Source organism: Mixophyes fleayi, chromosome 10 (assembly GCF_038048845.1).
Source record: "Mixophyes fleayi isolate aMixFle1 chromosome 10, aMixFle1.hap1, whole genome shotgun sequence".
Taxonomy (NCBI): Eukaryota; Metazoa; Chordata; class Amphibia; order Anura; family Limnodynastidae; genus Mixophyes; species Mixophyes fleayi.
Window position 1 is genome coordinate 101860308 of NC_134411.1, and position 18865 is coordinate 101879172.

Below are 18865 nucleotides of genomic sequence, written 5' to 3' on the forward strand. Positions count from 1 at the left end.
TTGGACCGGGCAGTGAATGACAGTCAATGTGTAGGCAGTTCTATGCAGCCACATCACTCACTTGTTTATAATGAGTGACACAGAAATTGGCAGCTGGTATGAACAGTCGCTGTATTGTAAGGGGCCCCGTAGGACACAAACATGGCTATATAGTCCTTTACAAGAACTACGGCTGCTGCAATGTAAGCCTATATTTTATTTAATTGTGTATATAAACCTCTGCCTTCTGTTTTCTCTGTTTGCTGTGTCCTAATCCCCCTTTGCTCTGGCCCTGTGTAACTGCACCTGTTCTCTCTCCCATTGTTGTGCTGTGTTTGATCTCCTGTGTTTGCCGTACTGCCTGGCTACAGGTGTCTCTTGTTTTGCATCCTGTCATATCTGTCTCATACAGGCTTCCACTTGCTCTGGGAGCCTTGTGTGAGCGCCCCGACTTGTCCCGGCACGCTGAGGCCAGACAGACCCACTCTCTGAGCTCAAGGTGGTGGGTAACAGAGCTGTCTGAAATGACAGCCTCATTTCCAGTGAAGAAGGGGAATTTAACAGCAGCAAATTAATTTCATAATTAAGGTAGAAATTACCGGTCGTTTGCAGAGTACATTAATCTCATAAGTGCCCCATTTAGTGTGATGTGAGCAGTGCTGGATGATGCTGTAGCACACTGAGGGGGAGGAGGGGTGCAGCTAAATCCTTTGTAATACTACAGCTGGCAGCGTATCTGTGCTACATGTTGTGACGATCTGGAACAGATCAAGGGCTGCTACGTCACAGGCACCTAACCAGTCTGTAAGTCTGCTGCTTTTATCCACCAGCACTGACGTAATCATTACTTTCCCCGTACTGAAAAACTTTTCATTTTAAATGATTAAACTTTAATGCAAATTATTTTATATATATGAAAAATACTAATTGCATTCAAAATTATGTAAACGATTCAAAATCTTATATTAATTGAATATATTTGAGATATAAATTTATGTAAGACTGTACAGGATACCTTCCAAAGTCTAAAATGGCTTATTATTATTATTATTATTATTATTATTATTATCCTACATTTGTTAGGCGCCACGGTGATAACGGTGGACAATAGCTTACAGTGAGGAGATAGCTGAGTTATCAAATCCCTAATGGAACTTTTACATCTGTGGGTGTTTCCAGATGCTTATTAGAACCATCTTTGTAAATAAATCTTTCTCCCGCCACAATAACCCTCTGAATGCAGAACTAGTCAAGTGATGGCCTTTTAGTTTAATGGCTTTACCTGATGATAGGCTATGCCAAGAGGAAGCTGCAGGCCGTGTTGTGTGATGTATCAACGTTGTACCTGGTTAGGTCAGCACTACAGCTAGGCCACTGGGGTTAGGATTCTGTATATGTAAAAAACACTATTCTGACATATCTGTTCTTAAATTCATTTCAAGGTTTTTATTGTGTTAATATTTTATTGTGTTATCCCTGAAATGATTAAGTGCTATAACCTTTCCATCTCAGGGCTGGGGAGAGAGTGAGGGAGGGGAGGGGGGGGGGGGGCTGAGTGTACGGGAGATTGAGCAGTTTCCATAGAGCTCAAGCTGAGCAGGAGATGTCCGTCCTGATCTGGGGGTGTCTGCCCTGGGCTTCCATGACTCAACATCCGCTATCATGTCTGGAACAGTGTTAAGTGACTGACAAGTCCCTCAATCACCTTGAGGGACATTTAAGTTTGCAACATTGTAAGCACAATAAACCTTTTATAAATAGTTCTATATTCCTTATTTCTTCACCAAGACATCTAGGAATAGTCTTATTTATGTTAATTACCAAGTGGCTACTGTCTGTGTTTTCTTAGTCGCTTACCATATTATACTGTGGTAGGAGTGACTATAGTTATTGTAGCCTGGTTGGGGGGCTTGGTCATGGGGGAGGCTGGTGTTGTGTATGGCTGTTTATATTGAATAATTCCGCTTTTTCCCTTTTGCACTGGAAGCTGTGTGGATACACAGATAAACGTATCCTGTATATAGATCTGATGAGATGGAGTGTACACAGCCTTGTAGGTGATCAGAGGACACACTGTGATTCATTAAGGAAAGTAAGGCAATAAAATGAGTAAGGTTTTCTCCTGGACAAACCATGTTACAATACAAAGGGTGCAAATTAGTTTATTTATTTGCACATAAGATAAATACTGGCTGGTTTTTTTTCATGTAGCTCACAAATACTTGATAGCTTTATTTGTACACTGAAATTTAAAGTAGATCTAGAACATGCCTTACCCCAACTATAAATCTGTCCCCATATTTTAATTTGTCTCCCCCTCCAATGCAACATCGTTTTGCCCAGTTGTAAAGTTTCTTTGTTTTTGTTTTGTTTTTATTTTACTTTCCTTAATGAATCAGGCCCACTGTCTTTTTAGGTTCATCATTTTTAACTGTCAGAATACGTTAACAATAATAATTTTTAAACTGCTTTCTTTTGGTAGAATAGTGAAATGAATAACTTTTTAATTTTATGTGCATCATATCGGAAAAAATTACAAAAATTCACCTTTCCATGGTTCTTCCCAAAGTTACTTAGACCAAACCTAGAAAGATAAATTATCTAGTTCTGCTGAGTATAGGGGAAACCGACATCTGTAAGGTATGATGGAGTTATATGGAAAGATGTTCTGGTCTCCCCTATTATCCGTTGCATATACCAGTGCTGATGAGGCTTCCCTACTTTGGAGGTAATTCCTAGTGATGTCACCGGGGAAGTCTAAGCTTTGTGTTGAACACTATACTATGTATGTGATCAGGTAGCAGGCAGACATAGGTAACGCTTCCTGATCACTTCACTAGATACCGGGTGTGAGGTCGCTCTCTGCAGAGCATCTCTGCACAAGGTGAATCTACTTTTGGCAGTCAGCGACCAGTTAACGTTTCAATAAATGAAAGTTATCTGAATATATACAACACTATTACCCTGCTATTCTTGTCTCATTATCTGTAGTAATCAGCAATGAATAAGCTTCTACATTTCAGGAGCAGCCACTTACTTGGCAGGGTCAATGTTTTACCCACTGGGTATTCAGAGACATGGCAGTGTTGAGATCATCAAGAGTAGTAACTGCTGCACATAAAACGACCCTTTGTGTTCTCTCTGGACCCTTTCAATAACCCGTTTGTCCCATCCTCGCAGCCACACAACCTCATTCATTGTTCATTTTCTGGCTAAACGTCTGTGTCTGTCGTTTTCTTCCTATCTCTGGTAAATAGTTATTTTCATACTTGTAGAGACTTTCGATAACCCCCTGAATGTGACAGTACGCAGTTCAGTTAACCTGTTTTCTTGTATTGGAGGATCTGTGTTAGAATTCAAGAGCAAGCCGTGCTACGTCAGTCTGTGGCCATTGTTACAAGCTTGTGTTGTTTGAAAGGTTATTTGCTTTATGACTAAAGAGTAAGGGAAAGCAGTGTTGTTAATTGCACACAGCCCCTGGGTCTGACAGATAAACAGCTATCATGGAGGGGAAGGCAGGGGGCAGACAACAAAGGTGACACAACTACACTAGGACTCCTCAACTCTAATCCCAATTAATTTTATTGAGCAAGTCCTCTCTAGAATGCCAGCAGTTAATTACAATGATCACACTGTCGCCTGTTTAAAGCTGCACTACAAAACTGGAGGCTGTAATGCTGGAAACTGCGGAGCTGTTAATTGCCTGACTTGTTGGGAAGCTATTGATTTTGAACGGTCAGGGACAGCTCGGCAGCTCAGAAAGGATTACATTCCTAATTGTTCCTGGCCTTCCGTTAACAAGATATGCTTCAATAGCTCCCCTGAACCTTATCAGCTTCTCTGTAATAAGCAGACCCTTTCTCTGCAGACTAATAGGGAGAGCCTTGTCTCTAGATGCAGCTCTGATAAAATGATCCATCTCTTGTTCTGTTCTTCCTTTGGCCTTTCTTTCTCTTGCCACCTATACAGGTCTCCAGTGTCCTGGGAATGTCTGGTAGTTCCTTAACTAATAGCGGCAGAGATTGTTGCCTGGTCAGCAAATTGTGGATTGAGTGGTCAGTGGTTTCTGCTAGTCCTGATCCCTCATAAATAACATTTTCAGGCTTCAGTTGTAAAATCCCCAAGTTTGTGATTTTACTTAGGGGGAAAGAGGAGTAGCTTAGTGAATAAATGCACTGTCTAGAGATGAATAATAGTCAGAGATCTGGGTTTAGATTCCAGACCATTTGTCTCCCTCTAATAAAATTGTTTGCTCAATGAGATACATTATTGATAAATATCTGTATAGCACTGTATAAAATTTCCTGTACTGTACATAAATATGTACAAGTGCAAATACAAATATTTTAAAGCTTAGAAGATTGCAATGTTGGAAGAAAAAAATATTCTATGTTGTGATGTCCTGGGTAAATGCCTTGTGATTGGGCTCTGCACTAGTAACCAAATCTATGAATTAACATGAGGATTTAATTAATAACCTGGGGCAAATAGGGTAAATGCTCTGCAAACAGATCTAGGGGAAGGCTTCCCATACATGAGGTGATTTGTATGCTCATAAATAGATATACATGTGGGCTGAGAACAAGGGATTCTCCCAATAATGGTAAATCAATGGTGACAGAGACCTACAGAAACCAAACCCATTGTCTGTCATCGTGTGTAGTCAGCCGCACTAATTGTGACCCATTTGAGGTCGATTTCCGGCCCAAAGTTTAAAGATGAGATTTCTGTGTTGCTGTTTTTCAGGATCATCAATAAGCAGCGAGTCTTCCCCAGTCTCATCTCCGGCAACAAACCACAGCTCTCCTGCCAGCACACCCAAGAGGGGACCCATGGGGCCGATCATAGTGCCCCCGACTGCCCACAGTGTTCCCAACACCCCACCTGTGGTGACCATCGCCCCAACAAAAACGGTCAATGGAGTGTGGAGAAGTGAAGCCCGTCAGGTAATCCACTCTATGCAGTCATAGGCAGGGTGAACATCTCCATAGAACGCACCCAAATGTAAATCCTAATACTATTTTGTACTGTCCAGTAGGGTTTTTGTAGTATAAGTGTTCCGGAAAGTAGTTCATGTTTTATTAATGCTCAATACTTATGTCATTTAGTAATAATCCTCTTTCAAATCTGTTTTTAGATTTCAGGATAGAATGAACAATCCCCTTGTCCTCATCAGTTCTAGATTTGATAAATCTAATCTCATGTGACAAATATATATATATATATAGAAAATATACACAAGCAGGGTCACCCGGCATTGCCCAAGTCCAATTTGTAATGTGCAGCAGTTTTTATTATTTGGTAAATAGACCAAAAATGCAATTTAGAAAATAAGATTTGGCAGCTTTACCTTGAGAGCTGTGGAAGATATTCACCAAGAAACAAAACGAGCTTCTAGTTGAAAATATTTATTAAAAACACAATTCTCTTGTGCTTTTATGTGGGATGAAAATTCTATGCCTCTATTTTGAAGCTGTCTTTGATACAAAGTAACAAGGCTGCACCTTACCACCTCCACTGGCATCAATTACTCCTTACACAAGTGCGTGCGATAGTGGCTGGGCTAAGTTGTGTCGCTTCCCTTGATCACACCACCCCACCCCACATTATTATTATTATTTTTAGCCTGTAATGTCTCCCTGACCTCTCCCCTATGCTGGATAGCCAGGGGCAGGTCACAGTTCAGAGGCAGCTGAATGCTCGCTCAGCAGGGCGTATAGGAGGGGTCAGGGGGGGCTCAGTGAAGAGAGCACAGACACACAAGGGCCTGGAAAGTGAACAGATGTTGCTGCTCATTAAGAATTCCAATCAACGGGGCCCCATCTCTTTCAATTAAGTATGGCTGATGTGTCTTGTGGAGGGGAGGGTGCATTCCCAGGGAGTCTCTCTCAGTGAGCCCCCTAGTTGTAGCTTAGTAAACACATATTGCTGGACTCCCTGGTTTGATCAGTGTGGTAAATCCAGCCTCGTGCTTGTACACAAGAATACAAAACACACGTTTTTTATTACTTGCACAGTAGCAGTATTGCTACTGTTGTGACAGTAACATTTTATTTGCAGATGTAGACACCTGACCTGTAAGACTAGAGTTCCAGCTCTGGCAGTAGATGCTATGTTAGAGATATACACATCGAGTGGGCTGTAAGATGCTCACATTCCCTCACGCTCATCTTCCTTTCTGCACCTGATATTCTCTGACATTTTGCTGCATTTTAGCAGATCAGCAAACACGGAGACTTTTGCTATACGGCTGCCTCATTCTCTGGCCCATCTAACCCATTACAAACTATTTGTCCCTCTAAAAGGGCCACAGAGAGCAGTGTTGCCAAGCTAGGTAGCTTTGTACAAGTGTACGTTACTGAATTCTGGCACAACCTAACCTGACCAGTTCTCATACCATACTCCTTTTCCTAATCCATTATCCCAGCCTGAGTGACATATGGGTCATGTTGGCAAGTATAGGTGAAAGGTCAAAAACATTACAGTTCCAATGAAGCAATAAAGTACTATACTGTAAAATTCCAGCTTTGTTAAAAAGCACCGATGATTAATGAGGATATGCAAAGTCCTTTAGTCTAGCTAGGAAGAAATATTGAGCAGCAGCATTATTTGGGAAAGGGGCACTTCAATGGACAATGGATCTGAATGTAACATGTTGATATCCCCTTCTCCTCCGTAGCAGCAGGACAGCTCCTCTCGGACAAACAGTATCAGCAGAGAGCGTCTGATGGCAGAATCTCAGCTGCCCCCGGAGAAGACTGGTGCTTCCGCCGTACCCGCACACCTGCTGGGGAACACATACGCCTTTGCCATCCCGCCAAGCTCCGTCGTTCAAGATTCCCGCTTCCAACCCTTAAAGTGAGTTGTGGGGAAACACAGGCATTGCTCAGCGAAACACATTCATAATGATGTTTCCAGGGGTTCTCGTCCTTCTGAAGAAGAGTAACACTATTTGTGCGGCAGGATTCAGATGCAACAGGTCCATAGGTGCTTAAGGCAGTCAAGCCTAAATCTGGTTGTAGATCTAGAATTTCTATATAAAGCTAGGTAGATGGTACACTATTGTGGAGCTGGATACGGTTTGGTTCCCACACGGAATGGGATGCCCCCGAGTTATTAATGGTTCCTGTTTTATTTCAGTCTGCAGAGGCCTGTGCATCACGTGGTTCCTCCCAGTGCGGTAACAGAAGAATACTTACGCAGCTTCCGTCCATACCACACAGCTGAGGACCTCCGCATGCCCTCGCTTCCCCACATCGGTTTGGACCCAACTACAGCAGCAGCATATTATCACAACAGTTACCTGGCCCACCATACCTTCCCTCACCCAGCTTTCAGGTAAGTGAGTTTCCCTCTGACTGTGGGATGGGTTTCGCTCTGTAGAGGAAGACTAATTAACCAGTTTGTTGTCCTTGCAGGATGGATGATTCATATTGTTTGTCTGCACTGAGGTCCCCGTTCTACCCGCTCCATAACCCTGGATCCCTGCCTCCCATGCACCCTTCAGCTATGCACCTGCATCTATCTGGAGTCCGGTACCCCACAGATCTCTCCCATTCATCACTCTCTGCTTTGCAATCAGAGCGCATCTCCAGCCTGGCAGCGGAGAGGTAATGTGAATTTATATGTGTACAGTAAAATATACCGATCCATGTCACCACATAACATATAGGACATCTCCAGTATATCCATACCTCCTGACTGTTCTGCATGGGCAAGTGTCTAATCTTTTGCATTACTGGACATAAGTTAGATATCAAATAATAAATTTGTGAGATTTACTGGGTCAGGGATCTCAAAATAAAGTACGTACAATGTTCTCTCTTTGTTCCTTCCCCTTTGCATCTATGTTTACCAACTATGTTCTCTTTAATTATATGTAGCCTACTATTAACCCTACCACAGCAGTAACACAAGTTACAAAATTACAATAAGGAAAAGAAAAATGTTACAAATAATTATTTTTTTACATTTCTACTAGATGATTAACAGTTGCTTTGTATGATGAGAGAGATGAGCCGTTTGCGTATTTTTAAGCTGATTTGGCAATTTTCAGAATTAGGACTGTTTATTCCTCTTGTAGTTTTTTGCTTGTAAACTGATTTTTGTTTTTCTTTTTCCTAGACTTCAAATGGACGAGGAGCTGAGGCAGCGTGAAAGGGAAAGAGAGCGGGAACGAGAAAAAGAAAGAGAAGCTGACCGAGAACGGGAGAAGGAAAGGGAGCGAGAGAGGGAACGGGAGAAAAAGGAAATTGAAAGAGAGAAAGAACGAGAGAGGGAAAGAGAGAGGGAACGAGAACTTGAAAGGCAAAGAGAGCGCACAAGAGAAAAAGAGGCCACCCTCCTGAAAAGCATAGAAAGCCAGTTTCTGGTGGAACCTGATGTTCATCCGCACCGAAGTCACCAGGAAGAACGTGTGAAGCCTCCAGAACAGCCTGCTCCCAACAGACCTGGTAATTGCCATCATTTAATCTGTTTACAACAGTAGTTTGCATAGTACATATATTCTCTCTTTATGAGGCCAGAGAACAAGGTCCAAAGTGTTTTGCCACAATTGTTGTTACGGGCTGGAAACTTAATTACCACAAAAGAAGTGAATGTAATTTAACTTCTCACCATGATCGGGAATTACCTTGAGGTTAATTAAAGTTAAAGTGATTATTCTTTCCCTTGCAGAGAAGTTGAAAGAACCATCTCTACAGCCTGCCAAGCCAGTCCAGCCCCCAATGCACCAGCCCCCGCCTACCCACCATTCTGTGCCCAGTCTTATCTCTAGCCATGCCGCTTTCCCTCCACCAAGCAGTACGACAGTAGCTGCTCTCCTGGCACAGAGGACACAGGAGGAGGAGAAGTGGTTAGCCCGGCAAAGACGGCTAAGGCAGGAGAAGGAAGATCGGCAGTACCAAGTGTCAGAATTTCGGCAGCAGGTATTAGAGCAGCAGCTGGACATTACTGGACGTCCTATTAATCAACCAGAGACTGAGACAAGACCAGAAAACCTCAGGTAGATCTTTGATGCAGATTTTTGTTCTGGATTAAGAGCCATTTAAAATGTGTGCAATGTACTCTGAATTATGCCATTTAACTTTTTCTCCCTCCCATCATCTCACCTTTAGGGTTATGTCCAGCCGTAACGAGGGTGGCGTGCGTGAGCCACTGCAGCATTTTGGAGGACCACCACCCCTTATTTCTCCAAAGCCCCAGCAGCATTCTGTTCCCACTTCACTCTGGAACCCTGTGTCACTCATGGAAACCTCTTCAGAACCTCGTCGAAGCCAAGAACCCACCACCATTCACAACCAGACCACTCCTATTTATGAGCATAGACAAACGTTACTCCCAGTGAAAGTAGAACGCCCATACTGCTATGACAAGCAGCAACAAGAGGAGGAAGATTTACCATGGAGAAGGGAACAGATCGAGAAGTACCAGCCCATTCGGGAATCCTCCACATTGGAGCACACTGGTTACTCCCATGCCCCTTTCCTAGCAGAACTTGAAAAGTCAACACAGTCTTTTCTAAACCAACAAAGGAGTTCACTCCAGCAGGCTGGCCAGGCCACAGAGATCACTCTGCTTCACAAGCCGAGCTCATCACACCGTCCACCCCCGACAAGGATTCGAGATCCCATGTATGTGTACGATGAGTTCCTACAGCAGCATCGCAGGCTGGTCAGTAAGCTGGATCTCGAGGAACGCCGGCGGAAGGAAGCCCGAGAGAAAGGTAATAATATCAACTCTGTCTTGCTCATCTATCTCAACGCTTGGGAGGAAATTTAGCCCATTTTGGTTAAGGGAACAAACTCACAAACAATAATGACAGAACATACCACATTATCTTTTTCTGTTTGCACTACTCGACTCCTATGTAAGGAGCATAGTGATCATTAATCCCGATTTCAAGCTTGGTTTTTACAGGTTGAACGAAACTGGGCTAAAAGCGCCTGTATGTGAATTTCTGGACATTTTTTTTATCAGACAACATGAGACTCATTAGTGTATTTACCTCTCCCCCTCTTTGTCAGGTTACTATTATGATCTAGATGACTCCTATGATGAAAGTGATGAGGAGGAAGTAAGAGCACATCTCCGTCGGGTGGCAGAGCAGCCTCCACTCAAACTAGATACATCCTCTGAGGTAGGTGTTCTGGAACTACATAACCCAACTCGATGGGAAGAGAGACTAAGACTGCTGCTGACCTCATTGTGTAGTCATTTCATTATCCATAGCCATGTGGGTTATGAATAATTATCTGCAATGGCATCGCATGTAGCTATGTAATTATAAACATGGTTGTGATCAGAGAAATGTAACTATGCAAATGTTAGACAAGGATGGATTGTCTGTTGTTCCGTGAATGTGTTATATGATTTATATTTTCTCCAGAAAATGGAGTTCCTTGAAATGTTTGGACTCACAACTCAACAAGAAAAAGAGAGACTGCTGCAACAGAAACGAAGGAAGAGAAGGCGGATGTTAAGAGAAAGGAGCCCGTCCCCTCCCACCATCCAAAACAAAAGGCAGACTCCATCCCCGCACTCCCCTCTCTCCACCAGATTCAGTCCAGATGAGCTCAATAACAGCCCCAATCTGGAAGAGAAAAAGAAATTTCTGACTTTCTTCGACCTGTCGCACGTCAGCGCGGAGAGGAGGAGAGGTGAGATCAGGTTTATAGATATAACCACAACATCTTATGTTCTTGCCTTTCTTAACTATCAGCACAGCTCTGAGTTTTTAAGCTGCTTATTGCATGCTGCCATATTCCTATCATACATGATTACTTATTCACTTAAATCAATGTTGGCTAACCTGTGACACTCCAGGTGTTGTGAAACTACAAGTCCCAGCATACCATTCCAGCAATAAGCTGCTATATATTTGCAAAGCATGCTGGGACTTGTAGTTTCACAACACCTGAAGCGTCACAGGTTAGCCAACACTGGCTTAGATCAATAACTAAAATCAAAATGTGTGTGGGATAGGCTTTGTCAGGAAAATGGCAGCATGCAGTACACAGATTTAAAAAGTTGTTTTTTTTAATTATTTCCATATATTATATTATATTGTGACACACTCAGATTGCAATAGTGTTTGGACTGTGAGCATCTTTTAAATTATATCTCTGCCAGTGCTATTGCTCTTCTTTATTCTCTGTAAATACGGATAGACAACTCATGAGAGGTGCTCTTCTATGCTACTTGGTAATATATTTTATCTTGATATTTTGCAGATAAGGAGAAGTTGGTGGAAATGCTTCAAGCAATGAAGCAGAAGAGTACGGCCTCTGAGTCTGTGAAGAATCCCCCATTGGCTCCGTGTCGGGGCACCCCTCCTATACCCACAGGTTAGGCATATGGGGGGGGGAGAGTATGTAGCACCCAGGCCAATGGACTGTAGGGTTTGATTGTAGCCATCTGATAACTAACGATGGCCTTCTCAACAGTACACTAACAATGAGCGGTTACATCCATCTCAGGGTGGCACAGCGCATTAGGCAGTAATGTGCTTATTCATAGACAGATAACAACATGGCAGTACCTACTATAGATTTCACCAAACTCATCATCAACCACCACATGTTTATACTGCAAAAATGCTGTATTGTATTGTTTCCCACCAATGAAGTGATCGGCTTTGACAAATCAGCCACGTGAAGCATGGTTTTTTAGATTTACATGGCATCTTTCTCAGTCAGTGCATTGGCATCTGGAGCATAACACAGGCCAATGCGGGGTAGGAATTCTTATCTTACACTGATGAGCTCTAACAGTCTCTCTAGGTGAGTTCCTTTTGTCACAGGAAGTCCCACAGTCAGGAGGTTGCTATGTAAATTACCCTCCTCACTCCCTCGCATCTTATTTTATTTAGAGACTTGATGATAATGTGTATAACCTTGCCTACCAATGGTTAGTGCTGCCATGTAAACCGCCTCCCCTCCAGAAGCCCCATATGACGCTTATGACATTCATATTGTGTAGTTGAGAAACCAAATGTCTTACTTCAAGGCTTAAAGTGAAACATTGGATCTATTTTCAGGACCAGTCTCTGAAGATGAGATCGTAGTACAGCCATCGACGCAGCCCAACACACCAGTCCCTTCCACGTCCAGCACTGTTTCGGTACCGGAGCCTGTAAAGCCTCCAGAACTCATTCGTCAAGAGCAGCCAAAACTGTTGGATTCTGCCAGGGTACCTCCCCTGCCTATTCCAGTACCAACTCCACCTGCCAATGCATCAAGTACTGAGAAAGTACGACAGTGTGAGGCTGCCCCCGTTAAAAAAAGCTTGAGCATCCTGAACTTTATGCGAGGGCACCCACCCAAAGAGACCCCTGTACAGCCGGCCCAAAGTGTGAATGGGAGGAGCAAGTCCTGGGAGCCTTTCAGAGCAGAGGAGTTTGCTCACCAGTTTCATGAATCTGTGTTACAGTCCACTCAGAAAGCCCTACAGAAGCACAAAGGTAAGACTGGGGTAACAATGGGGTTCCAATGGCTAAACCTTTACTGTCTGCTGGCTGGGGGAGGGGAGGAAGTTTGAGGTGATATCACTGTTATAGTTATCAAGTCATAAGAGCTCACTAAATTTCTCAGTGCTATATTACCAGCTGCTTCATACAAAGAATGCCTTCATTAGAACACAATTAAAACTATTTCTCAAAGACTACTTGTTTTGGCATTAAACATTTATATCCATTCTGCTACAGTGAAAACGAATAGTTGCACTATAAATTATTTAATGCCATCAATAAGAATACAAATCTCTATAAAATTACATAATTTGTCTCCATATTGAATCCAAAGTTCTGGGTGGTTGCAGATTAGAGAAATCCACTCACTGTAATAATGCAGTTTGTAGACCACCTCCTGCCATGAGCCGGGTCCTGTAGTTTGTGATGGATGAACCTCTGTAAAATGAACTCAACTGCCTTCATTAATAGCTGCCCGATGCCGACTAATTATGTCTTCAAGCGAGGATTATAGCTGTCGGCAGACGTATAACACGAGTAGTAATGCAATTAATGAAGGACCTCATTTAGAGGGGGGGGGGGGTGTTACTAGATCAACTAGCATTGCAACATGGTTTTTCCAGGTGTAAATTTTAATGTTTCATATAGACTTGTTGTCCAGCAACAGGGTGATAAAAAGAAGACATTTTGAACAACTGTTAGAACGACCTTGCAGACCATCCTGAGGTTCTTCTTAGGTTAGGGGAACTTGCATATAATTGCTTTTACTGTCTCTTGAGAAGTAAATGGAAGCGTAGATTGCAGTGATGTTTTCATGTCTGGTCAGTCTTACATGTGATTGTTCTCTTGCAGGAGTGTCTGTCTTGCACTGCACAGAGCATAAACCAGATGCCTCTGTCCACTATAACATTCCCGAGCTGCAACAATCCAGTAGGGCCCCAGCTACACATCACAACGGCCAGCAGGGCCCTGGACAGTCATCTGTGGTACGGGGCCAACAGCAACAAGACGCCAGCTCTGGGGAGGAGACATCTGAGGAGGAGGAAGAGGAAATGGATGAACCACCCAGGCCTAAGTGGCAGGGAATTGAGGCAATATTTGAAGCTTACCAAGAACACTTAGAAGGTAGGTAATGGTTTCTGGGGAGCTTCAAATAATCACAGGCAGAACACCTTGTGTTATCTCCCAGTCGCTGCTAAACACAATTTGAGGGTAACGTCAGGGACAGTGTGGGGAAAGTGGTTATTTTTAAATGTAGGTTGGCAGATTTTAGGCAAAGTGTTCTAAATTGCTTAAAAACCTCTTATTTGGAAAAATCCAGTTATTCCGGATAGATACCATCCATAGCCAGAAGTGAAAATCTCCACTCATAACTATTCTTCTGATCTGTGCTTACAGTTGAAGGAAATGTTGAGGGTTTCTTTGTATTAACACGAGTTTGTAGATTGCATTTCTCTAAACGTTTACAAACTGTGAATGAAATTCCCTGCTCACGGGTTTTTTTTCTCCCGCAGAACAAAACATCGAACGTCAAGTTCTAGAGGTGCAGTGCAAGCGGCTAGAAGCTCGGCACTATAACCTGAGTCTGACAGCGGAACAGCTGTCTCACCGCATGGCGGTAAGTGACTGAACTGTCATAGTCTGTTATTCAGACAGTGAGGAGAGAAGACCAGATCACACACAGACATCACTTTTTGGGGTTAAATATTTAGAATAGTTTTCCAGGTATGTTACGAACACGTGGAAAGTGTAAAATGTGCAAATGCTAATTGACCATTAAGGAGGCAGCAACTGTGTCCCCCTCATGCCAGTGACCTCACTAGTTCCCAATGAATCAAGTCTTAAATATTGCTTCAACTAACAAATTGTCTGCCTGCAAAGTGTTTAAGTAACAGGTCCACTTTAATGTGTTATTTAAGAGATATTTGCATATTAAGATAAACCCTAACCATTCTGTAATGTCTGTATCAAAGGTTTTCAAACCAACTCCTTTCCAAATATCACATTTTCACATCTCAACAGAGGGAAGCTGCTATATGCGTTAGATATAACATGTCTATTCTTTGATATTGGATTGGTTATTTAAGGATAACTTCACCCAAAACAGAAAATTTGGGTTGAGCGGATGGCTTTTCATATGAACATAAAATCAGAATATAACGAGTCCCCAGACGTCTGCCACGATTTGTGGAGGCCAATTTCTATATTTTACTTTTATGTTTAGCCTTGAAGTATAGACGTCAGATTATGTGCTGCTATTTATAAATGTCCTGTAATACTGTATGTAAGAGCTGTCCGGTGGATCTAGTAGGTATGATAGGATAACCTGCAGGACAGATGGAGAATTAACGCTTTGTGGTAGATGAGCATGTCTACGTCACTGCATGTAAAAATAGTGACTATTCCCAACGGAGAACAAGGTTGTGCCTCTGTTGTAATTGTGCGGATTGATCTGTTAGTGCTTTACTTACGGCTTGCATCTTCCCCGCAGGATCTGGTGAGCCAGAAGCAGAAAGTGGCCTCTGAGAGGGAGAGGCTACAAGCTGAACTCGAACACTTTAGAAAGTGCCTTGTTTTGCCCACCTCGCCATGGTCTAGGGGATACTTCAAAGGCCACCCCAGGTGACACCCCCTCTTGCACTAGATCTGAACGTACAGTATAGAAATATCTATTTTATTATCTTGATATTTAATATTTTTCACTGGGATGATTGGAAAAAGAAGAAAAAAAAAAAAACCATCACCTTTTTCTGTTACTTCCTGTACTACCGTGGGGGGGAAGGGGACGAAAAAAAAATCTAAAGACAAAAAAATATAAATATATATATATATATATATGTATGTGCCATGCATGACTCAACGGATGAAGGGAGTTAAGCAAGGAGACCTCACCTATAGCAAATCCGCAGATCATTTCTTCACACCTGCTTACAGTATCCCAGACCAGGATTTACTGCTGAAAGTTCTCTGGCTGCATCTGACCATACGAGCAACCTATAATCTACCCTCCTAGACTGAACCAGTGTGGACACCTTCCTCCCCTCATCTGTCATTGCTATCGTGTGAAGCTGCCACCTGCCGGTTTAATTTATCACTTGTTCTTTGCTGACCATTCTGGCCACCAAAAATGACTCTTATTATAATTTTTCTTTCTTGCCAGGATATAGATTGTGTTTTTTCTTTTAAATCAAGAAATTATAAATTTAATGAGATTTTGAAGTTAAGGACTTTATCCTACATCAAAAAAATGAGTTTATCCTTGCAATGCTTTGCAGCTTGCAACAGGAATGCACTTACGCCTGGATGTCTAAATGATTAAAGGTACCTATTAATTCCTAGCTGCCAGATGGTTGAGGTATCACTGCGAAGCTGCTACACACCTCCCTCATACACACAAGAGGAACACCATTGGAAGACAAGAAACACAATAATCAGGTGCTTTGACCCACCTATTACTGTACATATTAAAATAAGGTTTTTGTATGTTTTTATTACTTTAATTATTGTTATAAAGAAAAGCCTGCCATTCAACGCTTCTTCTTTTTTTTTTTTTTTCAGCCAGGGAGTGGGGAAAATAAAACCCCCTTTTAAATTGCTATTTAGTGTTTGTGATCTGCTGCTGGTCAGGAATATATCCTATGAAGTGTTTTTTGTTTTTGAGAGAATTAAAAGTTAAAAAAAAACAAATTAAAAGAAGAACATGCATCTGCTTGTCACTGAATATTTGGGTAGGGGCTGCTGATTAAAATGGATTATTCTTCTGACATTGGGATTAATATGGTCTCCAGCCAGTAACACAGGGTACAGACTTTATTTTGAGGGGGGAGTGGTGTCTTCACGATCTGCTTTTTGTTATTTCTGTATGTCTCATATTCCAACTCTTACTGTGCTGGAACCTCTATGAGGGAGAGGATGATGGGAGTTTCAGGTCTCTACAATTAAACTTGAAGGTTGCTTTAGCACAGGGATCACCTGGGGATCTATCGCCCATTTTATGCATAATAGGTTCTTATGCTATTCATAAATTGTGTCAGTATTTACATTAAACACACAAGTACAGTAGGTGTGAGACCCAAATTGATGACCTCTGGCCTATAGTCATGTTGTGCCTTGCTCAATCATTTACAAACGTAGATAAACAGTGTCTGGCCCTGGAAGAGTTAGGTCAGTGTGAGCCCCAAAGCTGAAAGCTTTGCATCTGCCTTGGGGTTGTCACTAGGACTCCTGTATAAGGGGGCAGCAGAGGGGTGACACAGGTGAAATCCTTCATGTTATTATGTGGCCCCCACTGCACATACAAAAAGAAATATGTGGAAAGAACATAAAGTATGTTATTGCAAACTATTTTCCACCGGCCCCTATTATTATTTTTCTTCTGTTCACCCCCAGCCCCATCTACCCTTATTCCCACCATACACATTTTTGTGGCATATACTCAAGGAAAGAAAGTTTAAAAGGAACATGGGTTCTATATCCTATAACTGCATCACACATTGGGTATCACTGTACTCAGGAAAACTAGTCCATTATTTATTGTGGCATAATTTTCAGGATCTGCACTAATTACATTACAGTAACTAGAGGAAAACGTGTGGAAAACGGTTATTCCTATTTTTTCCGTCTGCTTTTCCCTAGATAATGCTTCTAAAATAAGTGGGGTAGCAAATTGAAAGCAATATCTGTCCCATAAATAACTATACTAAATTGGATTGGATAGACTAAAATAAAAATGATTCAGTTAATGTGAAATTTGGTCTGGTCATAAAGGGGAACAAAAACGTTTAATTATTGAAATAATAAACGTCCTTGGTGTATCTGTTTTGAGTGTGTTCTATGGAGTCATCACTTCCATTACTGTACAATTGTCTTGTTGCTTCCTGAGATCCAGCAGCCACTATAGAGAGCCAAGTGTTACATACAGCTCATGCGAGGCCGAGATTGTAAAGTGATGTATCAGTACTTTAACATCTTATCATTCTTCCGTATGTGAAGAGCCACCTCACTTTTTAAAGTACTGCTTGGAAATCATATATAAATATTTGTCCTGTTTTGTTCCGCTCCGCTTTAAATTTCCCACATCAGTCAATTAGAATCGCCCGGGAGTTCCTCAAACAGTAGGGAAAGCACACAGTGGGAATGTAACCCATAGAGGTGACCAGGAAAATCTGTGATGTTTAGGTACCGTAGTACGGAAATGACCACAGCCAGACATCACATGGAATTAGGTAACAATTACGGTGTCAAATAGTACAAACCCCAACACATAGATCTGTACATATATTGTATACAGTACAGGATCTATCATGATTTATATATTACATCAAAAGTAATTCACTCATTCACATTTTGACCAGGACTCCAGTATACTTATCTTGCATATCTGCCATGCGGGGAAGGAATGAACTTTGTATGGAGTAAGGCCAGAGACACACAAGTAATTTAGTCACTCATCAAAGGGCTGCAAAACACGTGACTGTCAGAAGTGGCCTCAGGGACAACTATGACCCCTCCCTGTAGGGGGCATACTGTCACATATTTATAAGACCAATCACAAGCACAATTTTCCAGCAGCTGTGTCCAGGATCAATCATCCCCTGCAGGATATCCAGAGTGGTCTGCTCACGTCACATTCAGCTCATTCAGACAAGTACATGAGTTACAAAGCATTCCGGGGAAGGACAATTCATACTAGTTAAACAGTCAAAAATGACTATTCAGCTATTACACACCTGAAATACAGGACAAGCATGGAGCTGGAGCAGCAGATTATCTCATGGTTCTCTGCTATGTGGCTATTGCTTCATGCTGCAGCTTTATTGTAATAGTCTGAGACAATAAGAATCTGTCACCTTAAATGTGTAGTTATCAAGCTACTAATCCACTAGCTGCTGTCAAATTATTCCCAGCCACAAAGAGTTAAAGTAGAACCATTGTGCATTTCCTTTGCAGCAAAGCCTGCAGGACTGCTGCATATTCCCTTGTTAGCTGTAATTGGACTCATTTCAAATAATGCTAATTAACCTCCAGTGCAGTGATGGAAGTAGTATTTAGAGAGGGCTGGGTTTTATATGTATGTAAATGAAGGGGCAGAGACTTCTCTCCTTTGTAGGTTTGGTTAGGAGGTATTGTATGCTGAGCTGCTTTGCACTTAACCCCCCAAGTAGTAGTAGGCACACAGCACTGTGTTCCAATACTCTGCATCACAATAACGAGCTATTAACCAAAATTATAGCAGTGGGTCTGAGCTATGCCCTAAGGGAGATTCAGCCTCCCCCCAATTCATGAATAACTCATGAAGAAACAAAAGCTCTTCGTTTGCACATGAACAGGGTGTTGTTTAGTCACACAGCAGAGGTCCTAGCTCAGTAATATCTGTATGTATGGTATTCTCATAGATATAGCAGCATACACCTTATAACA

At 42.1% G+C, this 18865-nt stretch overlaps 1 protein-coding gene across 8 annotated transcripts in view; it reads left to right on the forward strand.

The window, feature by feature from the left end:
• GSE1 (Gse1 coiled-coil protein) overlaps positions 1 to 16150 on the forward strand; it is a 293567-nt gene extending 277417 nt beyond the window's left edge. For all 8 annotated transcript variants that reach the window (XM_075189337.1, XM_075189330.1, XM_075189331.1 and 5 more), the window contains 14 exons: positions 4726 to 4925; positions 6659 to 6837; positions 7120 to 7317; positions 7398 to 7589; positions 8104 to 8432; positions 8656 to 8983; positions 9096 to 9703; positions 10005 to 10117; positions 10367 to 10637; positions 11211 to 11324; positions 12017 to 12439; positions 13298 to 13570; positions 13960 to 14063; positions 14937 to 16150. In XM_075189337.1, coding sequence (XP_075045438.1) covers positions 4726 to 4925; positions 6659 to 6837; positions 7120 to 7317; positions 7398 to 7589; positions 8104 to 8432; positions 8656 to 8983; positions 9096 to 9703; positions 10005 to 10117; positions 10367 to 10637; positions 11211 to 11324; positions 12017 to 12439; positions 13298 to 13570; positions 13960 to 14063; positions 14937 to 15071 — 3467 coding nt within the window. In that variant the 3' untranslated portion in view covers positions 15072 to 16150. The remainder of the gene's footprint in view (positions 1 to 4725; positions 4926 to 6658; positions 6838 to 7119; positions 7318 to 7397; positions 7590 to 8103; positions 8433 to 8655; positions 8984 to 9095; positions 9704 to 10004; positions 10118 to 10366; positions 10638 to 11210; positions 11325 to 12016; positions 12440 to 13297; positions 13571 to 13959; positions 14064 to 14936) is intronic.
• The last annotated feature ends 2715 nt before the right edge of the window (positions 16151 to 18865 follow it).